At 45.1% G+C, this 22,133-nt stretch overlaps 2 protein-coding genes across 5 annotated transcripts in view; both read right to left on the bottom strand.

Annotated features, from left to right (window-relative positions):
- LOC114665184 (rho GTPase-activating protein 27-like) overlaps nt 1–11,656 on the bottom strand; it is a 173,225-nt gene extending 161,569 nt beyond the window's left edge. For 3 of the 4 annotated variants that reach the window (XM_051918905.1, XM_051918906.1, XM_051918908.1), the window contains exon 1: nt 10,718–11,656. In XM_051918905.1, the coding sequence (XP_051774865.1) occupies nt 10,718–11,587 (870 nt within the window). In that variant the 5' untranslated portion in view covers nt 11,588–11,656. The remainder of the gene's footprint in view (nt 1–10,717) is intronic. The other variant, XM_051918907.1, reaches the window with a different exon arrangement.
- Nucleotides 1–22,133, bottom strand: part of plekhm1 (pleckstrin homology domain containing, family M (with RUN domain) member 1) — a 350,418-nt gene that overhangs the window by 167,802 nt on the left and 160,483 nt on the right. The window lies entirely within an intron of this gene.

Below are 22,133 nucleotides of genomic sequence, written 5' to 3'. Positions count from 1 at the left end.
GTTCTTCTTTTTGGCTCACCCTGCGTATGGAGACGCTTGTGAGGTCCTCCTAGGTGCCTTCCCAACCACTCGGGTCTTTTGATGAATGGTGTCTGGTGATGCCAGCTCTGCTGCTCCATCAAACTCTTTTCATTTGGTGGAACGAGCTGCCCACCTCCACTTGAACTTTGGAGTCCCTCAGTGTGTTTCAAGAGGTTACGTTTTTGTAACCTTGGGACTGTACGTTCCTTGCATTTTGTTCTCCGCTCTTCACTTTGTCACCTTGTCCTGTGGCACTCGATTATGTTTAACGTCTTTTGTAAGTCGCTTTGGTTAAATGCTAAGCAGATAAATGTAAATCTTAGATAAAAGGCTGTGGTCAAATATGTAATAATAAAGTCTGATTTTCAGTGATTTATCTCTCCTTTTCAAAAGGAGTCCACCATAATTACTTTTAATACCGGGGATTGAGGATATCGGACTGTTTTACTGTACATGACCTTCTCACCGACACCTCCACCGTAAATGGGGCTTTTAGCAGGAAATGAAGTCACTTATTGCTCAAACCTGACAAATCAATCGCTCAGGGCCGGGTAGATACCTGTTGACACATCCAGAGCCGGACCCGAGTTATTTTTAGTAGAACACTTTATCTCAAAGCGTACAACAGGAAACAAGCCGTTGATTGCTTCCTGTTTTTATGTTTTGTTGATACCAGGAGTGAAAAATAAGAGTCGAGAACTGACAATCAAGTGGCTCTAATGAAAAAACAAAACTGTCTGCCGGGTTACAGATTATCAAGACAAACCTTTTTGGGTTTGTACCAAAACAGACATGAAGCGGCCGATGTGAGTTAAGAGCCCATTGATGTCCTCTCCAGTCTCCAGTAGCAGCCTCCTTCTCTGCCATGGCATTCAAACACTTTGTGAGAAACCTCAGTAAAGTCTCCAACTGTAATCTGTTTTGACTCCCAGCTCTTGCACAACCTGCCATTCTCAAAGCTGCTTAATCCAATTCAGTCTTTGTCCTTTATAAATTTGGAGTAGCTGAATTACGGATTAATACCCATCATTCAGACTCCCCAAAGTGTGCTTTGCTGCTAATGCACACTCCATTGACTTTATACCAGCTGAAGTACCCGGTGTTGCCAGGTCATATCTGTAGAAAGGGGTTTAAGGACAGAAAGCAAAGGTTTCTGTGTTTTTAAATGGGGACCCTGTTGTTATTGCTTGCTGTCCCACCCGTCATCCACACTACCCCTCTCTATCAGCTGTTTGAGAATTTGCTCTTTTTAGGTTGATTGGATTCCAGAGTTGTGGAAACTCCCTGCTAGGTATTAACTGATAATACTATCATGTCTGACTCCTCTTCTTAGTTCAAGGTGAATGAACAGTTTGTAATGCTCAAAGTACGAAGAAAAGCCAACAAAGCAAACCTGCGATTTTTCTTTCCCCAGGAATGGGGAGGCGGGACCTCAGTGCTAGGGAGCTGGGCGGGGACCCAGGAGTGGGAAGGCGGGACCTCAGCGGTAGGGAGCTGGGCGGGGACCCAGGAGTGGGGAGGCGGGACCTCAGCGGTAGGGAGCTGGGCGGGGACCCAGGAGTGGGGAGGCGGGACCTCAGCGGTAGGGAGCTGGGCGGGGACCCAGGAGTCGGGAGGCGGGACCTCAGCGGTAGGGAGCTGGGCGGGGCCCTCCTCAATGTCCTGTTTCACTACTGCATGGGCGGAGCCACGGGGATTGCTAGTGTCTCTCTCTCTCTCATATATAAAATTCAATGTCTGTCCGCCCGCTTTTCACGAGAGAACTCCTTAACGGATTTAAATCATTTTTTTTTTTTTCTTCTAGAATTTGCTTGAACATTCCGGTTGATTCTATGACTTCTCTCATCGCGCCAAGTATCTTACTTCGCTTGCGGTACTGAATTATTTGCGCAAATCTGAGAGAGCGGCTAGATGGGGAAGTGGGCAGAGCCCTCCTCAGTCACGCGCCAGCCTCCGTTTGAGTCGCTCCACCTCCGGCCATTGTTTGCAGTGTATCTTGCCTCCACTTAGCTAGTGATACCTGTTTGTGTATTGATTTTTAAAGTTTGTCCCGTTTCACTACTACGCAGGCAGAGCTGCGGGGGACAGCTAGTAACTTATATTTTATAAAGACTGGCAATTTCTTAATTCCCTCCTTCTTTGTGGTCTCTGGTTAAACTTGTTTGTTGCGTTACAGTTTTCCTGCTTTTTCACTTCTGGCAACACATTGAGAATTACTGCACCACAGTGCAAATACTCCACGCCAAATAATAAATTCACCAGCGGCCACTGTAAGGCCTAACAACAGAAAAGAGCATCCCGGAAATTAGCTGGGTTGGCTAGCTTGACAAACGTGTCCACCAGCACACAAAGATCATTAATAATGATCTTCGTCTTCCTCTTCACACCGTGGCCACTGGCACGCAGCCTTTACTAACTCTGAAGAGACTGCTGCTTACAACCAACTGCCTGAGAAAAGTCGAGAATGGAATTCGTGTTCAAAGTAAACTGCCATTTTTATCTGGAGTGCCCCTCTTCAGGCTTTGGGTAGATCATACCCCTGTCACTATCGGCATTTTGTAATGAAAGTCCCCAAACGGAGGTCATTGTTCTCTTCTGCTCCGTCTTTATCTCAGTTCCAGTATTCCCCTACTTTTCTGCTGCCAGAAACTGAGCTGTGGCTGGTCTTCTGCGAAGTTCCTGTTTCCCATGCAAGCATCGGTTTTCTGAACCTCGCTCTGTCCATTAGAGCGCAGTAGGGGGGCCGAGCGTATCTTGTCATCAAAATGTATTAATACAAGACAGAATCCACAAATGGTTTCAATGCCAGACTGGCACAGAGCACATACCCATAGACAATACAATTCAATACAGTTTATTTTTGTATTGCACAAAATCACACAAGAAGTGCCGCAATGGGCTTTAACAGCCCCTGCCTCTTGACAGCCCCCCAGCCTTGGCTCTCTAAGAAGACAAAGAAAAACTCCCAAAAAAAACCTTGTAGGGAAAAAATGGAAGAAACCTGGGAAAGGCGGTTCAAAGAGAGACCCCTTTCCAGGTAGGTTGGGCGTGCAGTGGGTGTCAAAAAGAAAAGGGGGTCAATACAACACAATACACAGAACAGAACAAATCCTCCATACAGTATAAAAATAAAAATTTTAGAAGTACGGATCAGAATTTAACAGTAGATGATATCACATAATATGATTTAGACATCCACAGCCATACTGCGCCTGTTTAGTTCTGCCATTTGATCCGACTACACGAATCTAGATGGGAGTAAAAATGAATGCAGCGCTGAGTACTTAGGGTGCTGCCAGCTGTGTGCCTATGCAGGGCCGTCTTAACGCATGGGTACAGTGGGCAGTTGCCCGGGGACCCCATGAGCATAGGGGCCCACATTTTTTTCTGATGCCTATGTATGTTTCTGTTTTGCTATCAAAACAGGGGCCCCAGTGCTCTACTCTGCCCGGAGGCCTATGATGCTGTTAAGACGGCCCTGTCCCTATGCCCCCTATACAGTCTCTCTTTATCTTCCAATTCATCTCTTTTCAAAGAAGAATGCTGTTTTACTGCCATCTTGTGGTCACATTTTACAATTGCACAGGCCTGCAACACACAGTACATCACTCCATATTACACCTGACCTTCTCCTTCTTCCTTAGCTTTTCCCATTTTTATTTTGACCAGACCTCTCCCCACTCTGCCATCTTCATTCACGTTTCCACTTCATCCTTTCTCCCTCAGGTCTTTACTGATTCAATCCCTCCATCTCTGCTTTGCGCTACCCCCTTTTCTTCTCCTTCTCTCAACAGTCAATCTCATGGCCTTCTTGCCCACATACAGTGGTGTGAAAAAACTATTTGCCCCCTTCCTGATTTCTTATTCTTTTGCATGTTTGTCACACAAAATGTTTCTGATCATCAAACACATTTAACCATTAGTCAAATATAACACAAGTAAACACAAAATGCAGTTTTTAAATGATGGTTTTTATTATTTAGGGAGAAAAAAAATCCAAACCTACTTGGCCCTGTGTGAAAAAGTAATTGCCCCCTTGTTAAAAAATAACCTAACTGTGGTGTATCACACCTGAGTTCAATTTCCGTAGCCACCCCCAGGCCTGATTACTGCCACACCTGTTTCAATCAAGAAATCACTTAAATAGGAGCTGCCTGACACAGAGAAGTAGACCAAAAGCACCTCAAAAGCTAGACATCATGCCAAGATCCAAAGAAATTCAGGAACAAATGAGAACAGAAGTAATTGAGATCTATCAGTCTGGTAAAGGTTATAAAGCCATTTCTAAAGCTTTGGGACTCCAGCAAACCACAGTGAGAGCCATTATCCACAAATGGCAAAAACATGGAACAGTGGTGAACCTTCCCAGGAGTGGCCGGCTGACCAAAATTACCCCAAGAGCGCAGAGACGACTCATCTGAGAGGTCACAAAAGACCCCAGGACAACGTCTAAAGAACTGCAGGCCTCACTTGCCTCAATTAAGGTCAGTGTTCACGACTCCACCATAAGAAAGAGACTGGGCAAAAACGGCCTGCATGGCAGATTTCCAAGACGCAAACCACTGTTAAGCAAAAAGAACATTAGGGCTCGTCTCAATTTTGCTAAGAAACATCTCAATGATTGCCAAGACTTTTGGGGAAAATACCTTGTGGACTGATGAGACAAAAGTTGAACTTTTTGGAAGGCAAATGTCCCGTTACATCTGGCGTAAAAGGAACACAGCATTTCAGAAAAAGAACATCATACCAACAGTAAAATATGGTGGTGGTAGTGTGATGGTCTGGGGTTGTTTTGCTGCTTCAGGACCTGGAAGGCTTGCTGTGATAGATGGAACCATGAATTCTACTGTCTACCAAAAAATCCTGAAGGAGAATGTCCGGCCATCTGTTCGTCAACTCAAGCTGAAGCGATCTTGGGTGCTGCAACAGGACAATGACCCAAAACACACTAGCAAATCCACCTCTGAATGGCTGAAGAAAAACAAAATGAAGACTTTGGAGTGGCCTAGTCAAAGTCCTGACCTGAATCCAATTGAGATGCTATGGCATGACCTTAAAAAGGCGGTTCATGCTAGAAAACCCTCAAATAAAGCTGAATTACAACAATTTTGCAAAGATGAGTGGGCCAAAATTCCTCCAGAGCGCTGTAAAAGACTCATTGCAAGTTATCACAAACGCTTGATTGCAGTTATTGCTGCTAAGGGTGGCCCAACCAGTTATTAGGTTCAGGGGGCAATTACTTTTTCACACAGGGCCAAGTAGGTTTGGATTTTTTTTCTCCCTAAATAATAAAAACCATCATTTAAAAACTGCATTTTGTGTTTACTTGTGTTATATTTGACTAATGGTTAAATGTGTTTGATGATCAGAAACATTTTGTGTGACAAACATGCAAAAGAATAAGAAATCAGGAAGGGGGCAAATAGTTTTTCACACCACTGTAGTTGTCATCTCTTCTCATAACATGGCTATGCCATTGCAGCCTTTTCTCTGGGATCTTCTTTCAGCTTTCCACAAATTCTGCTCTTCTCCTTCTCCTTTTTGATTTTTTTTTCGTTTTTGTCACTCTGCACATCCACCTCAATATCCTCATCTCAGCTACTTTCTCTTTCGGTCCTCTTCAGGGCCCACGTTTCACCTTCATAGATCATAGCTGGTCTCACTACCCTCTTACGGAGTCTCCCCTTCATCGTAACAGTTGCCCTTTTATAACACACTAGCTGTGTAAGCCTGTGCTGTAAGAAGCCCGGGCTCCTAGAAACCATCAATTCTGGAAATCAAATCAGTCAGTCGCATCAGCTGTCTGTCAGCGGCTCAGCGAGCTTCTCTTTCCTTGATGGGTTCACTTTGGCGATTCTTTCTTTGAGCTTCATGCTGTAGCCTTGCACTTCCGGGCCGGACAGACACAAACACACGTAGATGTTTATAAACTGCTCAAAAAAATGAAAGGAACTCTTTGAAAACACATCAGATCTCAATGGTGGAAAAAAATCCTGCTGGCTATCTCTGCTTTTCTGGACTGATATGGTGACATGTGAGGAACGAAAGGATGGAAATGAAAATGATCAACCAACAGAGGGACACCCCGAAAATCAAAGGGGGAAAAAATGAAGTAGCAGGCAGGCAGGTGAGTCCTTTTGGCCGAAATGTCATCGCAGCAACTCCAAATCGTCCTCCATGGTTTGTATGCCAACCCGCCCCTCCATATGTCCTAATGAGATGACGGATGGTGTCCTGGGGGATCACCTCCCACATCTGGACCAGGCCATCACTGAGCTCCTGGTCAGGCTGAGGCGTCGGATGGACCCAAACATTATGTCCCACCCAGAGGTGTCAGGCGAGTGAGTGTGGGGTGGTATCAAGTCCTTCATCCTCTTGCCACATGAGGCTGGGCATTGTCGTGCACCAGGAGGACCCAGCATAGGGTCTGATGATGGGTCCAAGGATTTCATCCCGATCCCTAATGGCAGTCAAGGTGTCCACCGTTGTCTCGCCTGTAGGGGTCTGTGCGTCCCTCCATGGATATGCCTCACCGACCATCACTGACCCCCCCACCATACCGGTAATGCTGAACGATGTTACAGGCAGCATAACGTTCTCCACGGCTTCTCCAGACCCTTTCACGTCTGTCACATGTGCTCAGGGTGAACCTGCTCTCATCTGTGAAAAGCACAGGGTGCCAGTTCTGGTATTCTATGGCAAATGTCAATCGAGCTCCACGGTGCCCACTAGAGGACGTCGGGCCCCCAGGCCCCCCTCATGAAGTCTGTGTCTGATTGTTTGCTCAGAGACATTCACACCAGTTGCCTGCCTGCCTGCTGGAGGTCATTTTGGAGGCTCTACCAGTGCTCATCCTGTTCCTCTGGTGGGTCCTGCTGATGGGTTAAGGACCTTCTACGAGGGGCCCTGTCCAGCTCTCCAAGAGGAACTGCCTGTCTGTCTCCTGGAATTTCCTCCATGCCCTTGAGACTGTGCTGGGAGACACAACAAACCTTCTGGCAGTGCCACATGGTATTGATGTGCCATCCTGGAGAAGCTGGACTACCTGTGCCAGCTCTGTAGGGTTCAGGTATGGCCTCATGCTACCAGTAGTGACACTGACCGTAGACAAAAGCAAAACATGTGACAAAACAGATGAGGAGGGAAAAATATCGGTGGCCTCCCTCCACCTATTAACCCATTCATTCCTGTTTTGGGGGTCGTCTTATTGTCAACCCTCTAGTGCACCAAAGCAGCTGAACAACTGATGAACAAGCCCCTCTGCTACTTCACTGGGCAGATCAACAGCCCACAAGTGTCACTGACTTGATGCGATACTCTCATTCAAAAGGGTTCCTTTTATTTTTTGAGCAGTTCATATAACACACCAGACAGCTCTTCCAGTTGGTCCAACCTGCATGGATGCTGTGCTGTACCTCACTATCTAGTCCACCATCTGCTGTCACACAAGGACCACGGTGTTTAAATTAATTGGCCCTTTTTAATCTCTTGGACAGCAACTCGACATTCTCCTTTACACCACATACTGTATAATCCATCTTCTTTCTACTAATCCAATTCCAAAAAAGGTGGGCCGCAGTCCATCCATCCATTATTCAACCTGCTATATCCTAACTACAGGGTTACGGGGGTCTGCTGGAGCCAATGGCCGCAGCGTAAAATGTAAATCAAAACAGAATGCGATGGATCTGCAAATCTCATAAACTCTTTGTGATGGAAACGAGCGCGTCAACGACCCAGACCCCCAACACAAACGCACACAGAGTCCCGGATTCTAATAAAGGATGGTTTATTCAACGTTTCCCCTTCCACAATACCATAAAGTAGCCCCAAAGCACACACCATCAATTTTCGGGATTACGGGCCAGCTGGAGGTCACTCCTCCATGCACTTTAGACCTTCTTGTGATGGCGCATACAGATGTGCCAAACTGGAGGAGCTGGACGGACTACCTGTGCAATGTAAATGGGCTACAAGTGCGCCCCCTCCTTCATGCTACCAGTAGTGACAAGGACACTAGCAAAACACAAAACTAGAGGGGAATCCTCTGGGAAGGATAAGGAGAGAGCAAATGTCTGTGGCCACCACTCCCTGCTGTCACTTTCAAAGCAGGTGACCTTGATTCCCAGTCGCTTGTGCTTCCTAACTGGACAGATTGATTATCCCTGAAGCTTCACTGGCTTGTTGTTGGACTGTGATGATTAAGAGTCCATATTGTTAAGTTGGACTCATTTCTTTTACAGTTAGGTCCATAAATATTTGGACAGAGACAACTTTTTTCTCATTTTGTTTCTGTACATCACCACAATGAATTTGAAATGAAACAACTCAAATGCAGTTGAAGTGCAGACTTTCAGCTTTAATTCAGTGGGGTGAACAAAACGATTACATAAAAATGTGAGGCAACTAAAGCATTTTTTGAACACAATCCCTTCATTTCAGGGGCTCAAAGTAAATGGACAATTGACTCTTTGGCTATTTCATGGGCAGGTGTGGTCAAGTCTGTCGTTATGTCCTTATCAGTTAAGCAGATAAAAGGCCTGGAGTTGATTTGAGGTGTGGTGCTTGCATGTGGAAGATTTTGCTGTGAACAGACAACATGCGGTCAAAGGAGCTCTCCATGCAGGTGAAAGAAGCCATCCTTAAGCTGCAAAAACAGAAAAACCCATCGGAGAAATTGCTCAAATATTACGAGTGGCAAAATCTACAGTTTGGTACATCCTGAGAAAGAAAGCAAGCACTGGTGAAGTCAGCAACGCAAAAAGACCTGGACGTCCACAGAAGACAACAGTAGTGGATGATCGCAGAATCATTTCCATGGTGAAGAGAAACCCCTTCACAACAGCCAACCAAGTGAACAACACTCTCCAGGGGGTAGGCGGGCGTATCGATATCCAAGTCTACCATAAAGAGAAGACTACATGAAAGTAAATCCAGAGGGTGCACTGCAAGGTGCAAGCCACTCATAAGCCTCAAGAATAGAAAGGCGAGATTGGACTTTGCTAAAGAACATCTAAAAAAGCCAGCACAGCTCTGGAAAAACATTCTTTGGACAGATGAAACCAAGATCAACCTCTACCAGAATGATGGCAAGAAAAAAGTATGGAGAAGGCGTGGAACAGCTCATTATCCAAAGCATAGGACATCATCTGTAAAACACGGTGGAGGGAGGCAGTGTGATGGCTGCCAGTGGCACTGGGACACTCGTGTTTATTGATGATGTGACACAGGACAGAAGCAGACGAATGAATTCTGAGGTGTTCAGAGACATACTGTCTGCTCAAATCCAGCTGAATACAGCAGTCACATTGATTCATGATACAGATGGACAATGACCCAAAACATACAGCCAAAGCAACCCAGGAGTTTATTAAAGCAAAGAAGTGGAAAATTCTGGAATGGCCAAGTCAGTCACCTGATCTTAACCCAACTGAGCAGGCATTTCACTTGTTGAAGACTAAACTTCTGACAGAAAGGCCCACAAACAAACAGCAACTGAAAGTAAAGGCCTGGCAGAGCATTCAAAAGGAGGAAACCCAACATCTGGTGATGTCCAGGAGTTCAGAACTTCAGGCTGTCACTGCCAGCAAAGGGTTTTCAACCAAGTATTAGAAATGAACATTTGATTTCCAGTTATTTCATTTGTCCAATTACTTTTGAGCCCCTGAAATGAAGGGATTGTGTTCACAAAATGCTTTAGTTGCCTCACATTTTTATGCAATCATTTTGTTCACCCCACTGAATTAAAGCTGAAAGTCTGCACTTCACTTGCATCGGAGTTGTTTCATTTCAAATTCATTGTGGTGATGTACAGAACCATCCATCCATCCATCCATCCAGTTTCCAACCCACTGAATCCAAACACAGGGTCATGGGGTTCTGCTGGAGCCAATCCCAGCCAACACAGGGCACAAGGCAGGAACCAATCCCAGGCAGGATGCCAACCCACCGCAGGACACACACCCACACACCAAGCACACACTAGGGCCAATTCAGAATCGCCAATCCACCTAACCTGCATGTCTTTGGACTGTGGGAGGAAACCCGCGCAGACACAGGGAGAACATGCAAACTCCACGCAGGGAGGACCCGGGAAGCAAACCCAGGTCCCCAGGTCTCCCAACTGCGAGGCAGCAGCGCTACCCACTGCGCCACCGTGTCGCCCATGTACAGAACCAAAATTAGAAAAAAGTTGTCTCTGTCCAAATATTTATGGACCCGACTGTATGTTGTTTAAATTGAAGTTGCTAATTGTTAATTGGATCGATGGGAACGCATGTTTTTTTGAAACGTTTCTCCTGTTGCTTTGTCATAAAGGTCATTTGACTGTACTGACCTCCAAGGGTCAGCTTGATGGTTTTGTGCACACCTCAGTTATTAGTCAAACTGTTCTTGTCATTGCCCTGCCCGGGGTTTGTTTCCTGCCTTATGCCCCGTGTTGGCTGGGCTTGGCTCCAGCAGACCCCTGTGTTAGGATTTTGTGGGTTGGATAATGGATGGATATTCTTGTCATGAACCGTTACTGACACACTGGACGTTAGTCTCAAGTCTCTTGCTAAACCTCTATGCCCCTGTACATTAATCAGCTCCTTTCTAACAGAGAACGTGTGACTAACGCACAGTGAGTGACTTCGCGACGCTGCACCGGCCTCTCCCCAAGGTAATTAATGATCATCCATGAAAACCCCGATCCTACCCTTGCCTTAGCAGTCGACTTCCTCTTGGCCGGCAGGTCCAGCACGTCTGGGATGGTCTCGTAAATGTTCTCTGCCTCGCATATCCTTTCCGAGCTGACACGCGCCTTTCCCACTTTGGAGGTCCCCAAGGGAGGCTGATTTTCCTTCTGCACGCTGGCATTTCGGTCCACTTGTTCAAAAAGCAGACTGCCAGCGGACCTGGAGGGTCGAACGCTGCCTGCCACTTGTATCGTGGGGGGAAATTCCAGGTTGTAGCTTGACCGGGCGCGGGCGCTCTGTGTGTACAGCTCGGCCACGGGCTCTTTGGACTCGGAGAGGATGGTGGGCTCGAGGCTGTGTCGTTTAACAGAGAAAGGCTTGCTCTCCTGGGGTACCTTCTCCTTCAAGCAAAAGGGTGACAGGTTGGCGTCAGAAGTGACAGACTTCAGTGCAATGACAGACTCGTTTGGCAAACGGTGCCGGCCCGTGTTAATGTGAATGTTCTGAGGGATGCCAAATGTGGACATGCGGTTCTCGTGGGCTTTGACATTGGCGTGAGTGCGTAAGGTGACCTGCCCATCGCTGACGTGCTCACTTGCATTATCGGTAGCTGTTTTTTGCTCCCTTCTACCAAAGGAGGTCAAGTCCTCGTGAGCAGGCTGGAGGTCCACAGTTTGCTGTTTTTGGGAGGACAGCACCTTGACGTACTTGGCAGGAACATAAAAGGGCTTGGTGTTGTCCTCCCGTTGCACGTGCCACCAATGGTCATTAGTCCTGGACAGGAGGATGTACCTCTCGTTGGGCTTGATGGAAATTAGATCCCCATCTCTTCCGGTGTACTGAAACTCGTACTCCACCAGCACGTAGTCTTTGTGGTAAAGCGCCGTCATCTCTGCTGTGGCCTTTCGGAGACGAGTTCTTAGGAGACGATTCTCTGTTTTTGACGTCTGTGGATCAAAAGAAGAATGAAACGTTAGTGAGCAGAACGCAGTCAATAATTCAGAGAGATGGAAAGGAACAGGAAAAAGGAAGAGAACACATTACAATGAATAAAAAAAAAAGGACAGCAAAGAACGAAACACAAAAGGTGACGAGAGATCAAAGGCGAAGCTGAACGATGAACCGAAAGTGAATTCAAACGTTTACACCATAAACATTAGGAGCGAGTGTGTGAGAGAGATTGTGGACTCGGGTGCCACCTGTTGCGAGTGGCCATTTTGAACTCTTGTGTGCTCAGAGACTGGACGGGTCACGTCTCATCGACTGTGGAAACACCCAGCTGTGACGATGCGGGTTCCCATCTCTGTCTTGAACCCGACACCGTCGATTAATGTAACCGGATGAGCTGGACAGTTGAGGACACAACGAAGGAAGGGGATGGTGCAAAAAAGTGTGAAAGTGCTTTCATTTAAAACAACCAAATGAACGCAGCGTTCAAAATAAATAGGGCAGGGTTTCCAAAATGTCAAATAAATAAATAATCCGTTAAAACCTGTGAAAAAGTGGAGGTTAAAATCCAATGAATAAATCCATAAAAACGAAGTTAAAATACTACGTCTGGAAGCAGTCCTTTAAAACAAAGCTACTGGCGGCTCCCCTGCTTCTCCCATCCAGGCTTTGCACCAGGGGAGTCGCCCCACCTGCAGCTGACCTTCTGGTCTGTTTGCCTTCCAGACCCTGGCACTGGTGGGCTCCACCCGACCGGGGCGCTCATGCTGGGGCTTTCACCTCCCAAGTCCCACCATCCGGTCACTCCTGCTCCTCCAAAGCACTCGGCAGGAGCGACCACTTCTTCTATTTTATTGATTTTATTGTCGTCATTCCATACAAAAAGATCAATTTTTACAAAAATAGGATTGAAAACAAATCAACCCCCCCCCCCCGAGAAAGAGAGCATGGCCAGCAGAGTAAAACTTAACGTTAGTAAAAAATAAGTAAATAGACGAATTAATAAGTGAATAAAGATAAATGGAGAAGAAAAAGAAATGGGACGAGAACCTGCCTCCTCGGTGCTTTAAGAGCTTATTCTAAAATGTCACTGATCAGATCCTGCCAGGTTTTGAAAAAGTTCTGCACAGATCCTCTAAGTGAGAATTTGATGTTTTCCAGTTTCAAATAATATAAAACATCAGTTACCCGCTGACTTAAAAGAGGACAGTTAGGATTCTTCCAGTTGAGCAAAAGAAGTCTACGTGCCAGTAGTGTAGTGTCCATCCATCCATTACCCAACCCGCTATATTCTAACTATAGGGTCACGGGGGTCTGCTGGAGCCAATCCCAGCCACATACATATCATGTGAACCACAATTCTGCTACAACTTTGTCAGCCAATTGCAAGTATACAGGCGGCTGCCCCCAAACGCGTTGTGTGGATCATTTACAGTTGTGACAATAGATGGCGCTATACCAGCACTTAACCCGACACACACACACCCAGGAGGCACGCTGATAAAACACAAGTGATTTTATTTTCTATTTCTTCACCTGTGGGTGACGTCTTCCCCGTTTCCCCCAGGCCCAACACAGTCCCAATAAGCACAATCGCACACAATACTTTTCTTCTTCTCTCTTTCTTCTCCACTCCTCCTCCGGCTCACTGAGTAGTCCCTGCTGACCCCTTATATAAGTCCACCTGATGGTGCTCCAGGTGCTCGTTGCCCCGCTTCCGGGTGTGGCGGAAGAACAGCTGGTGGTGCCTCCAGATCCCAACAGGGCTATATCCCATTCCATTTCCCATAATGCTCTGCGGGAGTCCGAGGCACCGCTGCCACCCAGGGGGGGGGGCAGCCATCTAGCATTCTGAGGGAAGTAATGCTCTGTCCATGCTTGTTCCCCCGGACCATACAAGGAAGAGGCATCCCAGCTGGGCAAGGGTCCCGGACATCCGCCACACAGTACACACAAGCGTCGTCCATCATGCTATGACCAGAATGAAGACGTATTTGGCCATCACCGCTACCTTATAACATCAGCAAAGAGCTACAGTAGTAACTCCAAAAACTAAAAAAGACTCAATTTTGAAAAAATAAAAATGGCAGTTACTGGGTTTTTCCACCGCACGTGAGCACTACTGTTAGACATTAAAAAAGAGTTCAAAATTTTTGGTATTATTTTCCAATGTTTACATGAGCTACTGCTGTAACTAGTCGAGTTTTCAGGCAATAGAAAACATTTAACCTCCGTAGCGCGGTCGAGTGTGTGAATGGGTAACTGGCACCCCTGGCATGGCATTCTGCCCCTTTGTCTACACACCGATATCTCCGTCACGCAGTGTGCTCTGACTTTCCGAGTCCACATCTATGGTGTGTAGTGAACGCTCTTCAAATTCTCAGGCATCTTCTGAACTCGCTCGGCTGTTTAACTAACCAACTGTGCTTCAGTAGACGGCGTACCCATCAGGCGGACATTCCTGAGGCTCCTGGTAATCTGATACCAAGGCTCACAACTACAACACCAACCTGCTGCCTGCTGCAGGCCATCCAAGTGGCCGATTCTAAACATGCAAATCCGCATCGGTCTCCCTGTGTCCTGATTGGCCAGTGTCCATCCAATGAAATTCTGTTAATAGCTGAAGTGTATCTGCTCTAACAAATCCTGGCCCACAGCAGCGTCTATTTGCATTTCAGGAAAAGTTAACTTTGTGCTGCTGACTTCATCAAAAGTAAAGAGTTGTGACTTTGTAGGGCATACTGAGGTGTGGAGTGCTGGGCTGGTAACTGAAGGATCGAGCTAATTAAAAGGGCAGGCTCGGGAATGGGACACACTCTGGACCCCCAGGAGGTTGTAGCAGAAGAGAGAATTAAAGCAAAACTGAGTGCCATTATGAACAACGCTGCACATTGTCTGTCTGACACACCGACACTGAGGACTCTCAGCCAACGCGTGTCGAGAAACACAATGGGGGCTCCGTTAAAACAACAGAATACACCTGTCTAGCGCCTCACTGGGACTGGGAATGCCAAGTCAGACGTTTTCTTTTCTTTCTTTTTAAAATTATCTTCCTTTTGAGTCATTATGGTGTGTGTTCAGATGATAGCGTGTGTGTATTTATGTTTATTATATAGTGCCTATCATATCTATCTCTTGGTTTTAGTGGAGATGTTGGTTCGCTTCCACAGGCACCACTTCACAGACGCCAATGCAGCGTCTGTGTGGCCGATTTGGGGGTGGACCTCTGCTGTGGACGCACCAACGAGCCCAGGTATTTGAATTCTTGAACTGGCATAAGTTGGGTGCTGTTGAGTTGAACGATAGCTGTACGACTGCATCGATACGGAGTCCGTATGGCTGGGCAACACATGCAAATTCATAAAGGTAATCTGTGGCGTCAGTATCATCGTCGGCCAGTATGGTGCTATCAGCAGTGAACATTGAATCTGTCACAAAAATGGTCTTCGTCGAACTGGACCTCCATGCCTAATTTGGAAAGGCATTTTTCTCTGAGCATGGGAAAGGTGCTATATAAATAAAATGTATTATTATGGAATCCATCACGATGTTAAAGAGCAGGGGAGAGATCACGTCTCCCTGCCGGATTCCAGCTTGGATGCTAAATGCGTTGAAAAGCTCATTCCAGATCCGCACTTGACTGGATGGCTGGATGTGCAGTAGTTCGCCTGGAGAAGCTTCATCACTTTCTGAGGGATGAGTTCGGTCTTTAGTCTTCCCTTAGGGCAGGCCAGTGAATGCAGTCGATTGCTGATCGAAAGTCAATGAAGATGATGACCGTAATCCTGCTGATCCTCCTCTACGGGCCGGAAACTTGGACGCTACTCAAATCAGACCTAACCAAACTGAAGGTCTTCTAAATACACTGCCTACAACAGATCCTACACGTCTCGCTTCATGACCGCCTTCGAAATTAGGATATTCAACGCAGATACGTGATCACCATCTGACACTCAAGGAGCAGGTTCAGAAACGACGATTATGGTGGTTTGGCCACATCTGTAGAATGGATAACAGCTGCTTACCACACAAACTCCTCTGGCGAAAGCGACCCATGCAGTGGAGAATGGCACCAAACGTGCATCAGACAGTGCATCACTCTTGATGATGCCACAACAGCGGACATTGACCGCCAGGTATGGAAACACCTCAAAAACAAAATGGGCTTAGGAAATCACCTACACCAAGTGCCTGCCAGAGATCAAAGAGGAAAGAAGAAGACCATATCTATCTATCTATCATATAGTGCCTTTCACTCTATGTTTCTATCCGTCTATTATATAGTGCATTTCACATCTATCTATGGTATCTATATTGCCATTCATATCCATTTACCTATCATATAGTGCCTTTCACTCTATCTATTATATAGTGCCTTACACATCTAGCTATCCATCCATCATATAGTGCCTTTCACTCAATTTATCTATCTACTATATAGTGCATTTCACTCTATTATACAGTGCCTTGCACATCTATCTATCTATCTATTTATCTTTTACAGAACAGTGTGTGTGTGTGTGTGTGTGTGTATGTGTGTGTGTGTCAGTGTGTCCCCCAGGTGAACGTGGATCTGGCTGCACTGTAAACGCCGTCCTTTTAATTCATTATTGTTTGAGGCTCAGCCCCTGTACAAAGTCACTTCACCTGCTACTCCTGCTGCCATTCCTCGGTAGACCACTGTAGCTGATGATGTCCAATGTGTCGTTTCCTAAGGGTCCGTTGGTATCTAACCAGTTCTGTCTTGGAGCCACACACCCTCAGGCAATGGGCGCACTTGATGGATGATTCCCTTGTGTGGTTAAGAGCTCCTAGGATGCGAAGGCTTTTAATTCTGTGTTATTGTGCAGCACTTTTGTCAACGTGTTGTGTTTAAATGTGCTTTATAAATAAAACATCGACACTGCTGCTTTCCTAAATGCCCCGGCAGTCTTAACACACTCATAAGGTAAGAATGAGGGTTTCTGTAATTTTAAAAAATGAAATCTCTGTGCCATGTAATTTACTTGTGTGTTCTCCCAGATAATTCCTTTTATTTTTGAGACAGACTCAGGCTAACCCTAAACTCAGAACAGATAAAGTGGATCTGCAAAATGGAAGGACGGTTAATAATCCATCCTCAGTTCAGTTCAACACAATGGCCCAATAATTTATGAGGAACAACGTGAAAAGCTTTTTCATGACAAAGCATCAAATAAAATTAAACAGAATGAAAAAAATAAATAAATATACCAAACTGAACTACCATAGCTGGAGCGGCTTGACAACTTCCAGCCAACGCTTCTACAAAACGTTTTATACTCGCTAATCCTGACAACTTCAAGACGCCACGCTTGGACGTTTTGAAACATTAAACTTTGCGTCAATCACTTTATGACCAGCAGATGGCGATACAGGCCCGAAAGTAACGAGGAAAAGAGGCTTACAATCACAACAATGCTGGACATTAAAAAACAGATTAAATTGGGAAAGGCATCGGATTGAGGCATTGGAAATGTTTGCTAGTAATGGCTTAAACGACAAGTAATAATTTTAGTAGGGTCTGTTTTGATTAATTTTATTTTACTTATTTATTTAAGAAACTAATTTCTTGATTCGTTTTAGAATAAGTGTATACTGGGCATGCGCAAAAGCACATTTCGATAAGTTGTGTGGTTCGACAGAACACCGGCTGTGTCGAGGATTGGGCAATTATTATTATTTTTAGCTGATCGTTTAAAAATACTTTTATTTATGTAGGTCACGGGTAAGACACTCCAGGGCGCTGGTGTGTCTTAAAGTGAGGATAAAATTTAAAGGACGGACAACAAGATTCTACGGAGGGGATCACAACCTTTTCTTAAAGGTTTGCTTTTAACTGATGTGTGTACGAGTATGTGTGTGAGAGAGAGAGAAGTGTTGTGTCTTGTGGGGGGTAATTAGATAGCGGGGTGGCTTTAAGTAAGTCTGGGGTGTCCTGGCTTTTTCGTGCATGTGGAATTTACAGTTAATATTTTCTTTATTCACGATTAGATGCGATAGTTTGATTGTATTAATAATGCATTCGTATGAATAAGTTAGGAGTGAATTATCGTGTGTTCACTAAATAGTTAGTGCTTCGTGTGTGGTTTGTATATTCTTTTTAAGACAACTCACCGCAGTTCTTATTCATAAAAAGGGCATTTTAAAGTTATTTACCTTTACCCAGTCAAACCGGACCCAACCGGTGATTAAAAGGTGGCAGCAGCGTCCCCTACTGGAAGACAATGGCCACCTCCAGTTTTTACTGTAATGTACACTAAGCTGATAGCTGTAAGCTTTATGAGTATCGCCGCGGTTCGTGTGACTTAATTTCTCTCGGAAACCGTGCAGCAGGACGCCTTTATTGTGGTCACAGCTCCGTTTAAGAATAATGACAACGACCGTCAGGGGCAGTTTGAAATACTTTTAAAATTTCACTTCCAAAACGTCTACTTGACAAGGCTAAAGCTAAGTCAAGGATCATTGCCAAAAACATAGCCGCACGTTAAAGCAAAAGATTTTAAACTAGGATATGACAAAGGGACCCGACAGCACACGTCACATGACAGGACACTCGAGTCACTTACCGCATTCAGGCTGTCATAGGAGGCTCAGAAATATCTTAACCCACTTCACGCACATCTGGGGAAAAAAAAGTCAAATATTCCCTCTGTCCCAGTTTTAGCAAAAGCGTTAATGAAGGTCGGGAGATGAGAGGCGCGAAATGCAGAACGCGTCCCCTGGCGCGCGTGCTCCTGTGACGGCCGAGCGGCGCAGCAGACACTCGCAGGATCGTCACATACGCGGCAATCTCAGCACACTAAAGTGCATTCACTCGCAAGTAAAACCAAACAGGAAACCTTCTTTCCCCAAAGCGTCACCTGCTTTTAACACTGCGTACCATTTAAGGGATTGAGAAAAATGACAAGTCAAGCAAAATGACACCTTTTATTGGCTAACTAAAAAAAAAAAATTACAATATGCAAGCTTTCCAGGCGACTCGAGCCCCTTCTTCAGGCAAGATGTAACCCTGACTACAACGTTGGGGTGAGTTGTCTCGAAAGCTGGCATGCTGTAATATTTTTCGTTAGCCAATAAAACTGGTCATTTCACTTCTCATTACATCCATAAAACACGGTACAACACCCTAAAAAAAGGTAGCGCAACTGTAACTCGTCAAAAAACGTAGCCGCGCCATCGACTGCCCACGGACGTGAACTTCACGTTGGCACCGTCCTTAGTGGGCACAGACGCTCGGGAGGAGGATTCGCACTCGGCAGGCTTTGAGATCAGGGTTACACCCTTAAAACATATGCAGACTCTCATATGCCAATCACCGTCAACTACCAATGAAATGATTTTATAGAGAGCCACTGCAAAGCTTTGAATAACAGACACTACTGCGCTGCAAATTCCTTTAGAACGATTTGCTGTTGTTGTTTCTTATAAATCTCATACAGCACCCCAGATAATTTAAAGATGAAACTCATCAAAGGTGTTATTTTACTTAACTTCTCACCACATCTAAAATAGCTAAGACGGTACAACACCCTAGTACTACTATCGCGCTCACAAATTCTCATTCATCTCCGTATGTTTTCTTGAGCTTTAAGCACCTCTGTCCAGTCTAAAGGGTGTGTGGTGGGAGTGCAAGTCCACAGGCTGGCACACTGCTTTAAGAATTTACTAGCTGTGCCAGCAGTTTGAAATCTAAATAACTGACACAGACCTCAGGGTTAACGTTTGCAGTGCACCATCTATTGGAATGTGTTTTGTAACTCATGTAGTGACAAAATTAATCTTTTTTTTTTTCATTTTAACTGATGGCACATCTCAAACATTAGCACTGCTTTTATGAATTCCATGCCAAATTTATTTTTGTAATGGGTGAAATAATAAAATGACTAACATTTTTCATTCCAACAAATGGTGCATCACAACCATTAGCACTTCTTTTACAAATCCCATGCCAAATGTCACATAACAGAGATGTAGCAACTGGATGGACACACAGTTACACAGGCACAGACGATTCTCCTTTTATTAATGTGGATTCGGGTTCAGATACTACTATTAAAAACAGGTAAACATCCAAATATAGTCAAACATAGGTTAAAAGTTTTAAGTACTACATGTATGATTGTAATTAGTGTGACATTGAATGCATTATTATTACTAACTAGCTGTGCTACTGTCTAAGACAAGTTGACATCTAAGAAATCAACGCAGACCTCTGTGCAACATTTGCAGGGCAGCATCTACTGGAATGTATTTTGTAATGCATCCACCTTAATAAAAGGATGTGTCTATCTGTCTGTCTGGTCACTATGCCCATCACTCCAAAAGATGGTGCATCACAAACATTTTAGTAATAAAATGCATTACATTTGTCATTCTAACCGATGGCGTATCACAAACATGAACAGTGTGCTGCAAACGTTAACGCTGAGGTCTACATTGATAACTTAGATTTCAATTTAGACAGGTATAGCACAGCTACTGTAGTAAGAAAATGTATTGCATTTGTTATTCCAACACATGGCACATCACAAACATTTGTACTAATAAAATGCATTATTACAAATATTTGTGATGCACCAACTATTGGAATGACAAATGGAATGCATATGTCTGCATTATATTCTATTTGGTATGAGATTTGTAAAACCAGTGTTAATGTTTGTGATGTACCACTGGGTGGAACAACAAATGTGATGTATTTTACTACTACAAACGTTTGTGATGTGCCATGTGTTGGAATGCCATATGCCAGCGTTTCTCAACCTTTAAGTATTTGCGACCCGAGTTTTCATAACAGTTTTAATCGTGCCCCCCTAACGTTTTTTTGAAACCCTAATAAAATTTATTCCTATATTTTTGCTGCCGATACACCGCTACAAGTTTAAAATTTCCCTACAAATAGCGAAATTATGTCACATATGGCAACATTCACGCCCCCTTTTTTTGTTACCACAGTTTGAGAACCGCTGCCATATGCAACGCATTTTAATACTACAAATATTTGTGATGTGCCATGTGTTGAAATGCAAAGCATTTTACTACTACAAATGTGTGTGATGTGCCATGTGTTAGAATGTTACATGCAATGCATGTTAATACAACAAATGTTTGTGATGTGCCATGTGTGTTGGAATGCCACATGCAATGCATTTTAATACTATAAATGTTTGTGATGTGCCATGTGTTGATATGCAAAGTCACTCTGTCATGTGCTTTCTTCAGGTCCGCAAAGACGCAATACAACTCCTTCTGACCTTCTCTCTACTTCTCCATCAACACCCTCAGAGCAAACATCTCATCTGTGGTGCTCTTTCTTGGCATGAAACTATGAAACTATACTGCTGCTCACTAATCATCACCTCCCTTCTTAACTGAGCTTCCACTACATAACTTCATGCTGTGGCTCATCAGTTTTATCCCCCTGTAGTTACTGCAGTCCTGCACATTCCCCTTATTCTTAAGTATCGACACCAGTCCACTTCTTCTCCACTCCTCAGGCATCCTCTCACTTTCCAAGATTCCATTAAACAATCTGGTTAAACACTCCACTGCCGTCTCTCCTAAACACCTCCATGCTTCCACAGGTATGTCATCTGAACTAACGGCCTTTCCATTCTTCAGCCTCTTCATCGCTGTCCTTACTTCCTCCTTGCTAATCCGTTGCACTTCCTGATTCACTACCTCCACATCATCCAACCTCTTCTCTCTCTCGTTCTCTTCATTCATCAGCCTCTCAAAGTCCTCTTTCCAGGATGGGGGAAGACAAACTCTTTGGGACACTGCTTCCCCCAAGATGCCAGATGGCAGCTTTCCTGGACTGCAGGACTTCCCGCATGGCACTATGGGACATGTAGTTTAATACCACAGCCCTGCTGGGTGCCGCTAGGGGACGCCATAAAAGAACCTGAGGAGTCACGTCTCAGTACTACCGAGCCACGGGGACAAAAGCCCAGATGTACTTCCAGGCTGAAGAAAACTTGAGTTCTGACCCGGAAGTGCTAGCAAGTCACGTGAATTGAAGGACAGAAGCACTTCGGGGTCAAGGACTATAAAAAGGACTGCTGAAGACCCAAGCAAGCGAGCCGGAGTCGGGAGGAGGGGGACGATGCTTGCTGGGAGGTGTGGAGGAGAAATAGAAAAGCATTGTGCTTGTTATTTGCCTGTTCATTTGTGTCTGTGGTGCGCAGGGCACTGTTTCAAGAAGAAAAAATGTTAAAATGCTTCTTGTTGCTTTTAACCTGTGTGCCCGAGTGTCTGTCTGTTGGGTTTAAAGGGGCAACAGCGACCTCCAGCATCCACAGGGTCAACGGATGAGTGATGGACTTGGGCAGACACTTTTATCAAGAGCTTCATCTCCAGGCACAAAAGATGGCAGTGCTCCTCTGGCTTGGCCCCCAGGTTAGACACCCACAGGCTTGTCCGAGACTGTCGTCTCCGTCCTTGGGTGCCACCAGGGAACACGGCTGG

This window comes from Erpetoichthys calabaricus, chromosome 14 (assembly GCF_900747795.2).
Source record: "Erpetoichthys calabaricus chromosome 14, fErpCal1.3, whole genome shotgun sequence".
In the NCBI taxonomy this organism is placed as follows: domain Eukaryota; kingdom Metazoa; phylum Chordata; class Cladistia; order Polypteriformes; family Polypteridae; genus Erpetoichthys; species Erpetoichthys calabaricus.
The sequence above is the reverse complement of the archived record's forward strand: the minus strand, read 5'-3'. Positions and strand labels throughout refer to the sequence as shown.